At 31.4% G+C, this 19952-nt stretch overlaps 1 protein-coding gene and 1 long non-coding RNA gene across 2 annotated transcripts; both read left to right on the top strand.

Annotated features, from left to right (window-relative positions):
* The first annotated feature begins 1227 nt into the window (after positions 1-1227).
* LOC145580249 (uncharacterized) lies at positions 1228-4167 on the top strand. The gene is made up of 2 exons (XR_014099350.1): positions 1228-1401; positions 3614-4167. It is a non-coding gene; the product is annotated as an uncharacterized LOC145580249 (long non-coding RNA).
* A 466-nt stretch (positions 4168-4633) lies between these two features.
* LOC145580248 (transcription factor GTE12-like) lies at positions 4634-7643 on the top strand. Its single transcript, XM_081637667.1, has 7 exons — positions 4634-4793; positions 5272-6113; positions 6257-6419; positions 6504-6622; positions 6749-6815; positions 6923-7044; positions 7134-7643. The coding sequence occupies exons 2-7, from the start codon at positions 5286-5288 to the stop codon at positions 7383-7385; spliced, it is 1551 nt and encodes a 516-aa protein (XP_081493793.1). The 5' UTR covers positions 4634-4793; positions 5272-5285; the 3' UTR covers positions 7386-7643.
* Positions 7644-19952: the final 12309 nt, after the last annotated feature.

The following is a 19952-nucleotide window of genomic DNA, read 5'->3' as shown; positions in this document are numbered from 1 at the left end:
AAAGCTAAATATTGATTGCAAAATACTTTTATCTTAAGTTACATATAGCTAATCTTAAGGAAAACAAATATTAACCCTATATACATGTGATTACTCCGTCTAATTACAAATTCCACTGAATTTTGTTGTAAACATGAATTTTTTTTTTCATTATACATAGTATTATTTTAATTTTTGTAGTTTGGTGTTGATTAATATAAAGGTTTTACATATTTTGAGTGATAATATGACTTGAAAATGCATATATACAACTTTTTATTATATTCGTGCATCGCACGGGAGCTAATCTAGTGCTTATTAAAATAGGTTTACTTTAAACCCATATAAAACCCGCCGTGTCCCATAATTGCACAATCGTATAAAGACCCACACCATTTATTATTAGACGGATCTAACCCATACAAAATTTTACCTACACCTTTGTATAGGTAGCACTACTTACACCCCATTTTCTTCCATAATGATGTCCCCTTATATTTTTTCAGTTTCAAATCACATATAAAATGTTCATTTTTGTATATATGTAAATATTTGTTCATTTTGTATCTATAAACGTTCAATCTTGCTAATACGACCTACTATATTCAAATTATTTTATTTTTGTTGTTAGACATTTTTTTTATTGATTTGCGTTATTATTTTGTTGAGTCTAGACTTTGTTTGAAAAAATATCTGTCAATATAGAAAAAAAAGTAATTCAATTAGATTATAACATCATTTCAAATTAACGTATACTCATTTTTCGTCAAAAAAAAAACATATACACATTTTTGAGAAGCATTCAAGGAAATATCCGTTAACTATTCAAATGTACATATATTTTGTTTACAAATAATAATAATAAAAAAAAACTATAAATAAAAATTAGTAAAAGTGAAAATCTTAAACTTAAAGAATGTACTTGTACATATCATACAAGCATCACATTGTCCCTAAACTTTTGCTCTATTTGACTTTTCGCGGTCTCCAAAATACATTTTACTACGGTTTTATTTTCATTTTTATACGTGTAAAAAATATAAAAAATAAATATTAATAAAATATACATATAAATCCAACGAAATCCCATATAACTATATTATTTCTTGTAAATTAAGAGCATCTTTGGTATGGGCTTTTTATAGGGCTAGAAATGGAATCGGGTTATCGTTTCCGTTAGAAGATGTTTGGTTAAAGAGTTAAGTAATAGAAACCGTTTCCCTCCTCTAACCCATTCCATTACTTTGTTTCCACTGTAAAACTTGGGGAAACAAATCCCCTTTCTTTCCTCTATCTATTCTCTCCCCTGTCATACAACAGATCACCCCACAAAATCCTCAACTTTGATCGATCGAAGCCACAATTTCGCTGATGAACCCTAAACTTTCGTACTTCAAATTTCCAGAAATCCACAATCTCAAGGTTTGATCTCTCACTTTTTTGATTAAGAACCCTAGATGTTGAGTTTGTGTTGAATTTATATAAAATTTGTTTGATTGATTGTGTTTTGATTTTTCTACTGTATATCGAAAGATTGCTATTTAGGGGGTATTTTCGATCCATGCTCTTAATTTGATTTGCTATCCATATTTTTTGTTTGTGTTGATTGTTATTTTCGATTTATGGTGTTAATTTCTAGGGTTTTCTGTCCTAATTTTTCAGTTTTATTTTTCTCAATTGAATCAGTTGCTTTTTGTTTCATGACATTATTGCTAACATGATATCAATTTCGATTTTATGCTTAAATTAGATGGTATATATAGCTATTATTTTATGTAATTGTTGTATATTTTGTGTTTTCCCCCAAATTTCGATTTATGCTTGAATTAGATGGTATAATTTGCTGTTATTATTTGGCTTCTTTTATCAGGATTGATGAAATAATACTTACTGATTTTTTTGTTCAGCAAATTTTGATTTTATGCTATTATTATTTGGCTTCTTTTCCCCCAAATTTTGATTTTATGCTTACTAGTAATACAAACTGATGTCTTGTTCTGCAAATCAGAGCTTTGTTCAGCAAAAGTCAATGGTAAATAATTAAAATAAAAAAGTATCTATAAAATAATTACAATGAATTTCAAATGTTATTGTGTGTTGCTACTATTTTGAGGCAGATTGTTAATGTTGCTTGATTCTACAAGTAGATAAGTCGGTGTTCGACGGATGGGTAAAGGTATGAACTGCAATTTTTGTTCTGTTCTCATGCTGCTTTTTTTTTTCCTGTGGTATCTGCATCTGTATTATCTTCTTCTGTGGTATCTGCTTCTGTAGTATCTGCTTCTGTTCTGATGCTTTGTTCTGTTATACTTTTATTTATGCTAGAGTTATACTGAACTGCAATAGTACTTGTAACCATACATATACAACATATCCTGTTATATAACATTTTAATCTGGCTGGCTATATGACATGGCTATATGTTTTAAAAAGATAGTTTAGATCAGAATTTCTAGCAGAATTGAAGGTCTAGTAATTTGGCTACATTGAAGTAGAGTTTTTGAAGGATAAGAGATATCTTTGGCTGCCAAGGTAGAATGCTTTGATGCTGATAATTGTTATGTACTTTCATATGCTTTTCTTAATAAAAAATAAAAAAATAATTTACAAGGACTTTTGCAAGTCAGCAAGTTAGATATTCTGATACTCAGTCATGTTATTGTGTTTTGGTTGAGTATCATATTTCGTTTTTGCATTCATATATATTTTGATGATGATGGCAATTAAAAAAACATGGTTTGGTGATGAAGGGGAATATATAAGTGCATCTTTGACCATTGGAAGAATCCTTAAACTGATGCAGTTGTCCAACATCTTGTATGATTTATTATAAGAATTGACAAGTGATCTTTCCTTATATGAATATCTAAGTCTAATATCAACCAATATATGAAGGAGATGATTGTCAATGTGAAATCACATAAGCGACAGTAATAATCTTATTTCTATTCCATGAAGTGCTGAAGTGCTGCAAACTGTATGTGTTGTGTACGAAGAATATGATCAGCATTCTTCAGTAATGAAACTAGCCTACTTTCATATGTTATTTGTGTCCTGTTAATTCTATGTCTATGTCAAATTGCTTTGAGTGGTCTTCAAATAATTGTGTTTTGAGGCTTTTAAGCATTTGCTAGTGTTTCCTTCTTTTGTTTATTTATTTATTTTAAGGTTATTGGGTGCACACTACTTGATTAATTAGGCTGAGTATGCGGTTTCTAAAATGCTGTCAGAACGCCTGAATGATGCTATTGATAGTATAATATGAGACAATAGCTCTCAAATTGGTAAATTTGAAACAAGCTGGATTTTGGAAAAGTAGGACTTAAGATACATTCTCTGTTTTCTCTGCGGGAATTTCCTTCTCCAGGGATTGATGATCATGATTCTAAACATCATGATAAATTCCAAATATAGGGATGCCCTCAATTTGAGAAATTTCAAATTTATCTTGATCAATGTGAAGTAAGAGTCGCGTTTTCTTATGGCATTCTATGATGTTTTGCTGTGTCACATTTTGATTGAATTATCATCACCACCATCATTATAATGTACTCATATGTAAAATCAATTACTTCCTTTTTCTAAGTTATTTAGTCACATACCAGTATATAATGTACTCATATGCACAATGCAGCTTTTAAACCTTGATGGATGCCGAATGGTGAGCAGAAAACCGAATCTGTCCTCTGCTTCTGCTATTCCCCTGCTGTCCTCTATTGTGTAGGAATGATGATGATGATTTGGTGGCCTCCCTCCATGATGTATCTAACAATTTTGGGAAGATATTTGAAAATATCAATGTTAATCTTGGGACTATGGCTAGTGCATGGTCTAAAGCGGAAGAAAGAGAGCAAATAATGGATGAAAAAGTGAACAAGGTTTTGGATGAGGTGATGAAGTGAGATGGAATTTCTCCATCCGAAGGTTTGGAGGTTGCTACAATTCTCATGGCGGAAGAACATAAGCTTCGCATCTTCTATCAATCCCCAACTAATATGAAGAAACAATATGCAATTGATCTTCTTAAGAAGAAATAGAAAGTTTTGTCCTAAGTTGTTATTGGAGTTAATGTTTCAATGGTTTTTGAATGCTTTTTTTTAAATTTTTTTTTTAATTTTTTTTTATTTTTTTTTGAGAATACTAGAATTTCAATGCTTTTGTAATCAACAATTTATGTGACTTTGCCTATATCTAGCATATGATATATTATGGTAATCGGTTCAAAATATATATATATATATATATATATATATATATATATATATATATATATATATGTATATTATGGTAATTAGTGTTGCTCTACATTGTATGATGTTTAGCAAAAGTTAGCCAAAATAACAAAAAATAGTAGGAAAGGTATTTGTTTCCAAGTTATTTATGCCAAACAAGAAGAAAGGGATTGGTTATCATTGTTTACGTTTCCTTAGTAATACCAAACAAGTAGTAAGGGTAACACTATATATTACCCTTTCCCCTCCTAATTTGTTTCCATTCCCTTACATTTACTAATTTGATACCAAACACTCCCTAAAAGTATTTTACAGATTATTTCAATTGGCCAAAAATTTAGGAACAGAAGCGGTATATTTAAAAATTTACTTCGTATATATGTAATTGCCCGTAAAAAAAAAAAAATTAAAAAAATCTAACCCATCTAACTTAGGCGGTTCATGACTTCATGGCCTTTTGTTAGGACTCTAACCCTGCTCTCTCTCAGTTCTCCACTTTCTCCATTGAAGCGCAGTTTAAGTTCTCCGTTGAATCGCAGTTCACTTTCTGATATTTGTTTCCCCATTGAAGCAGCTTTTGATGTAAGTTGTTTGTTTTTCTTTTCATCATATCACTTTCGCAATCTAGGGTTTATCTGTGATCTTATCTAATTTAATTGTCCGTGCGTTGAGTTTAGGGTTCCAAAATCTGAACTTTTGTTTCTAAATTCTGTGATTATAATATCATAACCAGCGATTATTTTACCAGAAAAGGAAATTATGAAAGTAACTTGATTATTGAATCAAATATCCCTAAAATTATGGTTTTTTTTTTTTTTTTTTTTTTTTTCCGTCAAAAAAATTATGAATTTTTCGAGATATCAAATTTGGTTGCTAATGTATTGCACAACCCTTTAATGTTAGGATTGAACTTTGAATTTAAAACGGATATTTTTTATGCGGGGAAATTTTTATGTCAATTTTCGAGTTATTTTGTTTGTTCAATTTCTGCAATTTGTAATTTGTGAGAAGAATTTTGTACGAGTATATGAGTCTAAATGATGTTTTCCGTTGTTTTAAGACGGACCATCAATCATGGTGGTCAAAGTGTTCTCAGGTGTTGCTGAACCTGATATGACGAGCAAGAAACAGCGATTAAAAGTTCTTGTTAAGAAGCCTACGAATGGTATTTTTCCTAAAATACCTAAAGTTAACTGCTTGAAGGAGCCGCGGATTGTTGATGATGCGAGTGAAGTCGGTACTGATGTCGAAAATTACATGTTGGGAAATAACTTTCGTGAGCTTGGAGTATGTCCATTGTCAAAACAAGTGCCTAAAGTGGACCGTGGGTTTAAGAAATCGTCGGGAACTTTCAATCGGACAAAGGTTAACTCTACTCTTGGATTGAAACGAGGATCAGAGGAAGTGATCAAAGGTCCTGTATCAAAGAGGTTGAAGTTGGACCGGTCTGCGACGATACTTTGTCAGGCTATTCTTAAAAAGCTGATGCAGAATCCGCTGAGTGCCCCGTTTGAAGTCCCTGTAGATCCTGTTATGTGGAATATTGACGACTACTTTGACATCATCAAAAAGCCAATGGATCTTGGGACCATTAAACAGAAATTGCTGCAGCATAGATATGATTGCGCTGAAGAGTTTGAGGCTGATGTGAGGCTGACGTTTTCTAATGCAATGTTATACAATCCTCCTGGCCATTATATTCATCAGCGTGCGAGTTCTCTCATCAGGGTGTTTGATCGTCTTTGGGAACCTGTAAAAATAAAATTGCATGGGGAGCACATAGATATAAGGCAAAGGTCTTCTCATCTGCATAAGAGTGCCTGCCCTTTGTCTTCATCAAAGTTCAATTGTGACGTTGCAACAGGAAAAATGATTCCTTATGATGAATTTACTGCTGTAAAGGTGAGCTACTTTCATTTTCTTCTGTGGTCTGAAGAATTTAATTGAACTTATTTATAATAATGGTTACTTTGTTTAATGTATATACTATATTCATGTATAGATGAAAATTTTGGTGGTGGGTTTTAACAGTTTTGAATGTGCAGGATAAACATACTTCAACATTGCAAAGGGGTAGCGTTGGTCAAGATTCTGCAAGTATGAGTATTATGGATTTAGAACGTGGGTATGCAAGTGCTCCTTCTACAAGTGGCTCTTTTGGTGCTACTGCTCCTTCTACAAGTGGCTCTTTTGGTGCTACTGCCAAAGGTCAGTGTTTAAAATCCTAATAATATCTAAATGTAATTACGGCTGCATGGAGTTTGTCAGCATACTCATTTTGTTGTTGTATAGGCTTGGAAACTATATCAGATGTTGAACTCTCTCCATCAAGAGCCCTACATATTGCAAAATTGAAGAGTCGGTATGCAGAAACCATAATGAAGGCCCAAAATCACACATTGTTGGAACCGGTAATTGCCAAATCTTAATTTCTAATCACTTGGAATGTTAAGTCTTTTTTTGATTTCTGTTGTTATTGGCAAGCTCAGAAATACATTCCATTTGCAAATTTACTCATGCACTTTTCAAACGGTTAGGGTGCTGAAGCTGATACAACAAATCGGCAGAAAGAAAAGGAAATAATGCAGAGGCGGCAACATGAAGGTGAATATGCATTCATTACTATCTTATGTGCAGTTGAATACATGAATCTGACTTTTAGTTTTAACTTAAGCCTTCAACTGCAACTAAACATGCTATTCATGTCACAGAGACATCTAACATGGATGCAAAAATAAGAGCTGCCAAATCAGCTGCGCAATCAAGAGAAGAATCTAAACTCAAAAGGCAAAGACAAGAAGCGAGGGAGGCAGCCCGAATGGCCATTAGAAAGGTCAGTTGAACTTTCATAACCTTCAGAAGTTATATGGTTGTAGGTTTTGAGAATTTTGTTGTTAAATTCAACCCTTTACTCTTATGCAGATTGAACAATCTGTTAATGTTGATAACAACCTTCAAGTTATGAGGGATCTTGAGGTTTTGTTTGGGACCTCTTTGGTAGTGATGTGTCCTGATCGTACATCTCGTACTATGTGGAACTATGAAGGCACTAATAACCTTAGGAGACCAATGGAACAGTTGGGTTTATATATCAAAGAAGAGTACAGTATCAATTATGATTTTGACGATGCTTTTTTAGAAGAAGAATGGGAAGAAGGGGAGTTTGTTCTTTGAATTATTAGAGATATATGTATGGACAGACAATGTAGATAACTTTCAACTTTGAGGCTTGAGGGTTGGTTATAAGTGAAACCTTCCTAGAATGTGCTCTTATCCCATCTCTCTCCCTCATAGTTTTGTAAATGATTCTTTTATGGTTATGGCTATGGTTATCATTGTGGTTTTAGTGGTGTACTCTGTTTCAGCTCTATTGTTTATGACTTAGTATATGAATTAGTTGCTGGCAGCATATAAATAGCCTACTTTTTTGTATAGTGGGAACTAATACTAATACTAACTTTGTAGGTTAATTGTTCATTGATTGCTAACTATGGAAATATATTAGTATAAATTTTTGTTGTTGCAGTTTTGTGCATTTTATATCTATTCTAGTACTAGTATTTTATTTTATTTTTTTCTCTTTTTTTGAGGTTTTTTTCCATCTTTTTTCTACATCTGTTGGTAGTACTTTCTGTTAAAGGCTGAAACTTTTATTAAATTAAAATATTTGTCCATATTTTCTTTAATCGTGCTATTATTATAAAAAATACGATTATAAATTTCGCACTGAGAGAGAAATAATGTGGATCTTTGAGAGCATGAAATTTAGTAGTTTTGTACATGGAACATTGTATCTATATTGTAACTGCCCTTGTAACTATTTTTTTACAAGCTCTCTTATAATCGGGAGAGTTATATAAGAGAGAAATTCTCATTCCTCGAGGATTTTTTGAACTGGACCAGATTTACCTATATTTCTATAAACCGGAGAGCCTTTATAATTGATTTCTCATTTCTCGAGTACTTTATTTATCTATAATTTTTTTACCTGTCTTATTTACCTATGATTTAACATTGTCTTAATCTTAACATTATGGTGATTGCTTGCTATGCTAATCGATTCCAGGAAGGAGCAAAGAGCAAAATAAATGAAATGATTTGACAGTATATTGGAAAAAATAACCAAGAATCATAGAGAGAACATACAAGCTAAGGGGCTTGACTAAAATGCTAACACCCATCTAATAAAATATAAGCATGTATCTTTAGATTTTGTAAGCTCAAGAGTACAATAAAGATTTTCATTAGCATCAAAAAAGAAACTCAGTAACAGCACTACATCAATAAGACTAGAATCAGCATTCCAGCTCCAAGCAGCTTTCTCCAGCCTTCCCATTACAGCACCTATACAACTCAACAAGTGTAACGATTCTTGGCACCGCTGTCGTGTTTCTTAGCATCATCCTGATACACATTAAGCCGTCATTTAAGCAGAACATATACAAGAGGAATACAGAAACTGTAAAAACAGAAATACAGCTTACATGAAATATGAATCCGATAGTCTCATTGCACAATCAAGGAACATTTTCCACTGTTTTCCAATGCTCAACTGTGGCAATAAAACAGAAGTTCAGATGATCCGAAAACAGATACAAAACGTCAAATTAACAGAGATCTTAAATTAATTGGTTGGTTTCACTCAACTAGAGTAATTTTCAATATAAGGGAACTCATGTTAGGTACCACTCGCCAAAATTAAGGGTTTTAATATGCATTTCAGTCATGCAGATCAAGAAAGATAAATTCCAAAGCAATCTTGCCAGGAAAGAAACGCAAACTTCATACGTCAAACTCTCTTCCAAAGAAAATCATTCATAGTATAGGGTCCTATAGCCTTTGATTTCACAACTAGGAGCTGAATTTACAACCCTAACACAAATTGTAAGACTCGTAAGCACTTAAGATCCCCTGATAATGTAAAGTAGAAAAATCACAGAGCTTACAGACATAAAGCCAAACTCATAATAATTTGGTAAAATCACCTGATCAGTGTAAGTTGATAGAACATAATACACATAATTATTCTCAAAAGAAATACACTAATGGATACAAGCATACAACTTTTTGTCTACACCATGGATACAGCTTGTTTCCTGGTTAAATTTGGTTCAAGTAATGTACCAATAATCCTAGATGCAGCAGCAAAATCCCAAGTAGTTTCCAATTCACATCTCCCACATTTTATGATGCTTGAATCACTGAGTTCCATTAGCTGTGTGCTTATCGCCACAGAAGCCTATGTTAAAAGCTAATTATTTGCGAAATGTTCGCTAATTAATGCTCATTGTAGAAAAATAGTTGCTTCAATTCCACCCAGTCCCCGACCATGATCCGGAACATACTTTGGTACATGTTACACTGAACAGTGGTATAATTTTGGACTGATTTAACAAAACTATGTAGCAAATCAAACTCCCATACCAGTTTCACACTACATCAAAATGCTACTAACAGCACGGAATTTGCGAGGTTAGAATGAATCCTTGATGCTCCCTGCATTTAACCAAAACACTGCACTATAATGTCACTGCATTTGTATCGGCGATTCAAGGCCCTACAACTGAACCAGTCAGACACCTTACTCTTAGCTGTAGCCAAAGCGATTTGATGTTACTATGATCAAGCACCACATTTATTCATCCGGTCCAAATTGATTTTGATCAACCAGCATAATAATCAAACACAAAACAAAAACAAGCTGCCACTTATTCATACTAGAAAGCCGCATAAGTATTTAGAGGTGCCCACAAGAATAATGAATACTAAATAACATATCCCATTCCATGAGCTGTTTTAATATGCGAATTAAGCCAAATCAAAAATACTATAAAAATTTAATCAAAAAAATATCCATTGGTGATCAGATGCTCCCACTTCAGTTCTTCACAACAGATAAAAAAAACAGAAGCACATAAGATTTTTCCCATTTTAGACAAAGTTAATCGAGTCATTAATGAGAGGCTTTCAGCTTCAGATTACAATGCACTAAATTAGATCCATCACTGAGCTTCACAACAGTAAGGTCAATCAATAGTCTTTCCAATCAAAGGTCTGTGCTTTATAACAGTAAGGATATGGCTAACAAAACCTCCCTAAATGTATATAGGTAAGGAAATCTTCTTGTTGTTAGTCTGCCGTAAGTGGAAGTGGTGCAAGAGGCACTAAAGTAATGGTATGCAATCCTTAACACTGAAATATTATTTCCAAGGATCGGCAGTGAATTAGAAACCTAGGTGTATGAAATGAACGATTGCAACAAACATCATTCTCAAGTATAGCTTAAAGATCTAAAGCATGATATGTAGATGAAAAAAGAACATATTCTTTTCAATGAATTGTTGCATACTGTGCACGTTTATTTTCCTGCTCACCCTTCATTGGCAAATCACCTCCATCAAAAACCAGAATAGGTTTAACACCATAATGACGCAACAAATTTACTCGGTGCATACAATAATCAATGTGCCTGACAAAGCAAAATCGTTAGTACATATGATATCAAAGCTGAGGAGCAGTAATTAGTCTAACAACTAAAAAGTTAATAGTTTATATGGTAAAGTTTTTCGGTCTATTGATAATCTCTTTATTTCCTGATGTTATGTTGACATATCAGTGCCATCTCCTCCCTTGACCCTGTTCTCAATTTCATACCAACTGCATTAATTATGTATACAAGTTGTCTCTCCAGTTTTAAAAGAAATCCTGACTTTGGCCTATCCTTCAACAAATAAGAATATCAATTCCAGTCATATATGGACTACTGTATTACTACTCGTAGCAGTGTAGCACTTTATAAGTATTTTTTGACAGCTAAAAGGAATCTACTTAGCTATGAACACTGTGATGGAGACTGATGGATCGAAGATGAAGGTGTTCCATTCATGTCAAAATTGATGACATAGTATACACATGGCTGTAAACTTTATTTTGTGATACATTGTCATTTCTCACCCCAGAACAGCAGAACTACAATTTTATAAAAATAATTCCACTCCACCTCTTGTGTGGACTTTGTGGAGGGTTTTGAGATATGACATTAAAATAGAGAGGAATACACATGCACATGCATGCCAAATTGAAAATCCAAAATTGCAACTTTCAACTTAATTGTGCTCTTGCTGTCAATAAAAAAAACAAGGAAAATTTGTCAAAAAAAAAAGCACCATTTTGCGAAAAAAAAAACCTTTTAAAAACTTTTTGGTTAAAAAAAACCACCACGTTCATTTTTTTTTTGCGAGAGTAAACTTATTTTCCTAATTACCGTCTAATTACCTTAATGAGACTCTAATTTCTAATCCACCAAATTACTAAATAATTAGATTTAAATCATTTAATTAATAAATATAAAAAACCACCACCACCTCCCCTTCCTCCTCCCGTGCCATCAACCCCCTCCCCCACCAGACCCGTTGTTCAGATCCCCCCCACCTCCGGTGACCTCCTCTACCACCAGACGACTCTCCTTTTCCCCCTAATCACCGCCCGACAACTACGTTCTTGATTTTGAAAAACCCTAGAAAATAGATTTAGGGGTTTTTAATTTTGTGCATCTTGCTTGCAATTGATGCTTGTTTTGGCTTTAATTATGTATGTATGTGATGCTAGGGTGATTTAGAAGCAAATTTCAATTGATTTGGACTTAATTTGAGCATCTTTGAGTAAATAAGAGCCAAAAATTCGAAAGGAGGTGGTGCTCATCAACGGGGATAAGGGGGAAAAGGAGAGTCAACCGGCGGTGGAAGTAGGTCGCGGGAGGTGGGGGGATCTCGGCGGCGGGTCTGGTGAGTGAGGGGGTTGCTTCTAAGGGAAGGGGAAAGGGAGGAAGAAGGGGAAAGGGTGGTTGGGGTGGTGGATTTTTTTTTTTTTTTTAATGTATTAATTAAATCTAAGTATTAAGTAATTGGATGGATTAAAGGTTAATTAGAAGAAACGGGAGGAAACTAGAATCTAATGAAGTTAATTAGAGGATAATTAAGGAAATGGGTTTTCTCTCGCAAAAAAAAAAAAAAATGAACGTGGTTTTTTTTTTTTTTTTTTTACTTTTTTGAAAGGTGGTGGTTTTTTTTTTTTTTTTTTTTTTTTTTTTTTTTTTTTTTTACTTTTTTGAAAGGTGGTGGTTTTTTTTTTTTTTTTTTTTTGTTTTTTTCACAAATTTTTCAAAATAACAACACAGTAATCTGGATTTCTGTTTCCCTCAATAGCTGGGAAATGTGAATTGATACCATTAACATTAAAAATTGAAGCTTAACCCCATATACCCAATTCAGATAATATCACCGTAATCATCCAAAATAAAAACATTATTCCTAACATTCTTCAATTTACACCATCATTTTGTTGTCCTGTTACAAAATTGGGTGAAACGCTTAAACATTATTCCAAAATGGTAAATAATACGGAGTACAAAGATATATCTCCCGTTAAACAATAAAATCAACCTATTAAAATCACAAAAATTAATACCAATTCATTCATTTCAATTGGGATTTTTTCCCCTCAAACCATCCTTAATTATTAGCTAGGAAATTAATATAAACAACATTAAAAAAAAATAGAATAAAGGTAAACCCCAATTACCCAACTCAAATAAATCAGAAAACCATGCAAACAAATAAAAAATTAAACCCATTTATAACAAAATTCTCCATATGGGTATTTTCGAACCTGCTAAAAAATCCAAGATTTCATCTCCAATCAAACAAATTAAAAAAAAAAAAAAAAACCCAAAATCAAACATGATAAGCAAAACTTAAGGGAGATGAAATTGACCTCGAAGTAGGAATACCCTTGCAAAGCTGCGTACTACAAGATAAGGCACCTTTGTGTAGCCAAGAATAGGTATCAATGGCAACCCAACAACCCTGTAATTCCTTAATGTGTAATGGCGACATTATCGATTTTAGTTGCGGCAATAGCCCTTGTATCCCCATTTTTTAAGGGCACAAAGATAACTGAACTAATTCGATGAAAATTGAAAGAAATTTGGGAGAGAGAAATTGAAGGGGTTTTTAGGTTAAGAAGAAGAAAGGTTTCAGATGAGAAAGGCGCCTATGAACTCTGTTGTTGGCGGGAATGTACAGTACTTTTGGACTTTTGGTGTTAGAATTTGTGTTAGAAAATTGCACCTTTATTGGGGCTACGGAGTAATTTGGTGATTCTTAAATCATGCTCGGTTTTTAAACATAGTCCACGTTAATTTTTAAACAACACTTTTTAGCAATAAAGTATTCCAATGGTAAGGTATAACATTTTTTAGTTTGTAAAAAATAAAATTTAAAAAATAAATAAATAATTATACACATGTTACAATGCGAGTGAAGTTTATTTGTCTCTTTTTTAATCAAGCATTTTGCCTTATTTGGGCTAAAATTGCTAGCATGTTGCTCAATTTTTTGTTCTCCAATGATAAGCATGTAGTTAGGAATTTTATTTATAATGCAAGCAAGTCCTTACAATTAAATCATTGGAGATGATCTTAATACTCGAAATTTGTTTGCGTAATAATGCGTATTACTCCTTCTGTCCCTATTTCATACAAGTATATTATTGCCCCATCACTGATCAATAATCAATTAATAACGGTATATTAAAAGAAACACCAGTAATGCCACGTGTTATCTCCTGGTGTGTCTTTAGTTTTTTTTTTTTAAATAAAATTTTATTCAAAAAACAAATCTTATATACAAAAAATATTCTAAAACATTATACAATATAATTACATAAAATAAAAAAGATTTGACATATTTTTAACACAAATATTATATAGCTATAAAAAAAATTTGTTAACATATTTTTGATCATATTCTTCATCATATTATATTTAACATATCTTTCGTAATCCTTTATTTTAATCAAAATATGTCAACTATATTTTTAGAATTTTTTTTGTTTGTAAAAAACTAATTATAATGATAGTTTAATAATGGTTATTGAAAATTATCGTGCAAGGCACGAGAACTAAACTAGTTGTTTAAATTTATGTCACATTTTAAAAACTTTGATTACAAATTTTCGTTAATCTATAAAAGGTATTTAGATTCACCTCATTAATTTTAAAAACTTTGATTACAAATTCTCGTTAACATAGTATGTGGGATCTAGTAAGATTCACCTCATTGTATTTTATATTTATATCAAGTTTTATAATTTTTTTTTAAAAAAATATTAGGGACAAAAGGAGTAATAATTAATTAGAGGACAAAAAAAAGTACAGTAGTATTTTTGTTTGTAGATTTTAATATAGTTGAACCTAACATATAAAAAAATAAAAATAAAAATAAATAAATAAAATGATCACAATTGAAAGAGAATAGAAATGTATCTATTTTCCATAGAGTAGAGAAAATAAATGTGTTTATATATATACACACACACTAGGGTTTTCTTGAATACGATCACAAGGAAATGTGATTATCAACAAAGATTTCAAGAGGATTTTATATATTTTAATGGTGGCCCATAAATGCATAATCGATTTTGAAATTAGGCTCATTTAGGCCCATAAATGCATAATCTATGTCACGTAACTTACCCATACTACCTAAGTATAATGGTGAGATGTTATTATTGTGCTTATTAACTTTATTTAAATGTAATTTTAAAAAACTAATTCGAGCCTCTCGCAAGCTTAGCATGGCTCATGTATCGTCTTGTTTAATCTTGAGCCAAGCCTTGTTAAGTCGAGCTTTGACCGAGCCAAGCTCGAACGGTTTTCAAACAGGCTCGACTCATTAACAACCCTAGTATAGTAATATATACTTCCTCTATTTTTTTTTACTTGATGTGTTTCTTTTATCACGCTTACCAATGCAAAACTTTAACGATTAATAATTTTAATTACCCATAAATAAAAATTATAAAAGTTATATATATTATGATAATACTTACTAAGATGAATTTAAAAAGACCTAACATGAATATATATTTTTTCCTTATATCTTATTAACAAAAGATGGTCAAAGGGAGAGGGGGTGATGAATAGTATAAAAGTCAAAGTGGGTCAACTAAAAAAGAAGTGAAATGCTAAATACCGCCATAAAAAATTATCAAACCGCCATCATTTCAAGTAAAGAGACAGCCTTATCCTTATTAAAAATTTTTCCCAACATCGAAGTCAACGACCACCAATCATGACACTGGTACGACCCACACGTTAACCATCACAACCCACAACCATCGTGTCAACCACCATTATCTACACCAGACTGTCACCATGACCGTGATTTCGCGAAAGTTGAAATTAATAATAATAATTACTATTACTAATAATAATTAATTATAACTTCCCCCCAAAAAAGCAAAGTAATAATTTTTAAATAATTTTTTTTTAACAAGAATATTTAAATAATTTCAAAAAAATATTATAAAACCAGTTGTCGATTACCGGCGTTGAAAACGGTTGCTTACCACCGGTAACCGGCAACCAAATCCGATTGGCCGCGATGGTCAATCGGTTTTGACCGCCGGTTTTGCGGCAGCGGGCAACCGGTTTTCAACACTGGTTATCGACCACTGATGATTATAAAAAAAACGAATAACAAAAATAACTTCCATCGGAAAACTCCTTTTCAGCCATTTCGCCGTCGCTTGAGATCCACGTTGTCGTCGATTAGTTCCTCGCCGCCGTCGATTTCCTCTGCCACCAACAACTGTCGGAAACCTATACTACATGCTTGTGGAGGTTATGTGGAAGGTGGTTGGGGTGGTTGATGTGAGAGGAAAAAAAAGGAGAAAAAATGGGTTAGTTTTTAGTAAGGGTAACAATGACCATTTACTTTGATGGCGGTTTTAATAAATTTGGACGGCGGTATTTAACACCCCAAAAACAACGGAGGAAGATATATATATATATATAGGAAGGCTCATGTAAGAACCCAATCTTATATAAGAACCCATCTCAGCCGTTCATTGTTTTTGATCTAATCATCTAAAATACTCTTTTAGTAATAGCATTTCTGTAATTCTTTACAATTTTTTTTTACACTTTTAACAAAATACCCTAAATCTTTAAGGTTATTCTTTCTCTCACCTTAGCACTTTCTCTCTCCTCAGCACTTTCTCTCTCCTCTACATCAACGAAAATAACTTGGTAAGTTTATCAATTGTTAAAAAATTCTGATTTAATTTTATTACTTGATTGCTTTGATGTATTTTCAGATATTTTGTTCGATTTTTCATTAGTTTTTTTGCGGATTTTTTTTTGTGATTTTTTAGTTTGATTTTTGTTGTTCGATTATGCTGATTTTTTATTTTTTTGCGATTTTCCTTGTTTTTGCGATTTTTTTCTCTTTTTTTCCAGTTTTTTTTCGATTTTCAGATTTTATTTTCAAGTTTTTTATTTCTTGATTTTTTATTTTCAAGTTTTTATTTTTCGATTTTTTATTTTCATATTTTTTTTCCCAAATTTGTTTGTTTTTATTTTCAAGTTTTTTTCCAGATATATTTTTCTATTTTTTATCCGAATTTTTTTTTCGATTTTTTTCCAGTTCTTCGTTTTCATTTTCAATTTTTTTTCCAGATTTTTTTTCGACTTTTTTTTATTTTCTTGAGTTTTTCTATTTGCTTGATTTTTATTAGATTTTAATTTCAGATTGTTTTTTTGCTACAATTTGTATTTTTGATAATTAGGTTTTTGCATATTCATGGATTTAGATGATGTTGAAGATAATTCTCCTTCTTTCTCTGTTACTCATTCAGGTAATATTCATTGTTTTAATACTTTAATTTCAATTTACTTACATGTTCTAAACTTTACTTGCATGTTTTAAAGTGATTTTGTGAATTTGTTTATTATGTTCAAAAGTTGTTTTAATGTTCTAAATTATTTCTGGTTATATTCTAAAGTAATTCATTATGTTCTAAAATTTTCCACTTTATTCTAAATGTATTATGTATGTTATACAGTAATTCACTATATTCTGAAGCAATATGTTATAAGTATGTGATTTACTATGTTTAATTGTTTTAATGCTTTAATTACTTTACTTACATGTTTTAAAGTAATTTTGTGAATTTGTTGATTATGTTCAAAAGTTGTTCTAATGTTCGAAATTTTTTCTGGTTATGTTCTAAAGTAATTCATTATGTTCTAAATTTTTTCACTTTATTCTAAATTTTATTATGTATGTTATAAAGTAATTCACTATGTTCTAAAGTTTATTCTTAATGTTCTAAACTTTTTTCTGTATGTTCTAAAGTTTTCTATGTATCTTTCTCTTTCTCTTTATGTTTTAAAGTTTATTTTTATGTTCTAATATTTTCTTCACATTCTATGACTTTTATTGTATGTTCTAAAGTTTACCATCTAGTTTTAAATTTTACTTTTTGTGTTCTAATGCAGTTGGTGTTATTTATCGCACTCTTGAGGTTGTTGGATCATTTAGCCCTGGTGGTGCCACTAAGGAATGGATTCCAAGTGTTCCTGAGGAGTTAAAACCCCGTTTGAGGATGATATTCAAAGGTCCCGAAGAGGGTCTTAGTTATTACAAAGCATATGCAAATGCCGCTGGATTTACTTCTAGGAAATCTACTACTTCAAGGAAGAAGAATAACAATGCTATAATTGCTTTTCAATATGGAGTTTGCAATAAGGAAGGTTTCAGGGCAACAAAAAAACCTATTGCTCAACAAACCATTGATGAAGAAGGAAAAGTTTGTATTACTAGGAAACGTTTAGTCACTCGTGTAGGATGCAATGCTCACATATGTATGAGATATGATGCCGGAAAGTATGTTGTTAGTCATTTCAAAGAAGAACATAATCATTCTTTATATACTCCAAGTTGTGCAAAATTTCAGAAGGATAATAGAAAAATGCATATTATGCATAAAAAGTTGATTGTTGATAATTCAAAGGTGATTTATTTTTATGTGCTAAATATTTTTTTTCTTTGTTATGATTTACTATGTTCTAAAGTTGATTCTTAATCATAGTAATTTTTTTTTTTACTTTTTTTTTTTGTAAACAGGTAAATGTTGGTCCTGTGAGGTCATATACTATGATGAAAGAATTAGCTGGATCACATGATAATGTTGGTGCATCTAAACAAGATTTCAAATTTTTTTATAAAGATTTGAAGGCTTATATTGCTGGATCAGATGCCCAAATGTTTTTGGATAATTTTCAAAATAAGAAATTGCTCTGGAGTGCATTTTTTTTTACTATGATGTTGATAAAGAAGGTAGAATTTGTAGAGCTTTATGGGCTGATCCTATTTGTCGAAAAAATTGTGCACTTTTTGGTGATATGGTTTCTTTTGATACCAATTTCAAAACAAACAGGTGATGTTCTAAATGTAGATTTCTTTATGTTCCTAAACAAATATCTATCATGTTTTGATGTTCTAAACATATATTTTTTATGTTCTAAACTATGTATGTCTGATGTTCTAAACATATATTGATGATGTTCTAAACGTAGATGCCGTATGTTCTAGAATATATCCATCATGCTTTCATGTATTAAACATTATGCTTTTGTGTTTTAAACTTTATGCCTTGTCTTCTAAACTAATATCCATCATGTTTTGATGTTCTAAATATTATATCTTGTGTTTTAAACATTATGTCTATACATTCTAAAGTTTACTTATTAGGTTTTAAAGCTTCACTCTATATTATAAGTTTATTGTTTATGTTTTAGGCAATTCATTATGTTTTAAGACAACTATATTATTGGCAAGTTTAATAATTAAAATAAATTACCGTGCTCTAAAGTTTGTCCTTAATGTTCTAATGTATACCTTTATGTTCTACAATTTACCTCTGTGTTCTAAAGTTTACCCTTATGTTCTAATATTTTCTGCATATATAATTTGTGTATGTTACAGATATAATATGATCTTTGGTCCATTTACTGGAGTTGATCATCATAAAAAATGTGTTACTTTTGCGGCTTCTTTTATAGCTCATATGAAGATATATCATCTTTTGAATGAGTTTTCAAAACTTTTCTTTAAGCAATAAGAAATAACAAGCCTGTGTGTTTGATTACCAATCAAGACCCTGCAATGAAAGTTGTTGTTTGTAATGTTTTTCAAACAACAGAACATAGGTTTTGTATGTGGCATATTATGAAAAAGGTGCCTGAAAAAGTAGGTCGGACAATTGCCCAAGACACTGATTTTTTGAAAAAAATTTGTGCATGTGTTTGGCATTTAGAGATTGAGCCGGCAGAATTTGAAGAAAAGTGGAACAAAGTTATTTCAGAATTCAACTTGAACGATCATGAATGATTGACACACATGTACAACATACGTGATATGTGGATTCTAGCGTATTTCAGAGATTTATTTTTGGGTGGCATCATGAGGACCACATCTAGATTAGAAAGTGAATAATTTTTTCACTATGTTCACAAATCCCCATCTCACTTTGATTGAGTTCTACATGAGGTAATATGTAGTTGTCTAAATATGTTCTAAAGTTACTCTCTATGTTCAAAAGTTTTTCTTCTATGCTCTAAATTTTCTTTTTATGTTTTATAGTTTTACTACTTATTTTATAATTCTCTTTTATGTTCTTTTTTATGTTCTAAATTTTGTCTTACATGTTGAAAATGTTTTTGTTTAATGTTTTAATAGTATTTAGATCATAATAAGCATGTCATGTGTATTATTTAAATATGTTCTAATGTAATTTATTTTATGTTCTAAAGTTATCTTCTATGTTCTAAAGTTAATTTCTATTTTCTGTAGGTTTGAATGTGCATAAGATGCTCAAAGACACACTCAAAATAAA

This window comes from Chenopodium album, chromosome 14, assembly GCF_948465745.1.
Source record: "Chenopodium album chromosome 14, dcCheAlbu1.1, whole genome shotgun sequence".
Taxonomy (NCBI): Eukaryota; Viridiplantae; Streptophyta; class Magnoliopsida; order Caryophyllales; family Amaranthaceae; genus Chenopodium; species Chenopodium album.
The sequence above is the reverse complement of the archived record's forward strand: the minus strand, read 5'-3'. Positions and strand labels throughout refer to the sequence as shown.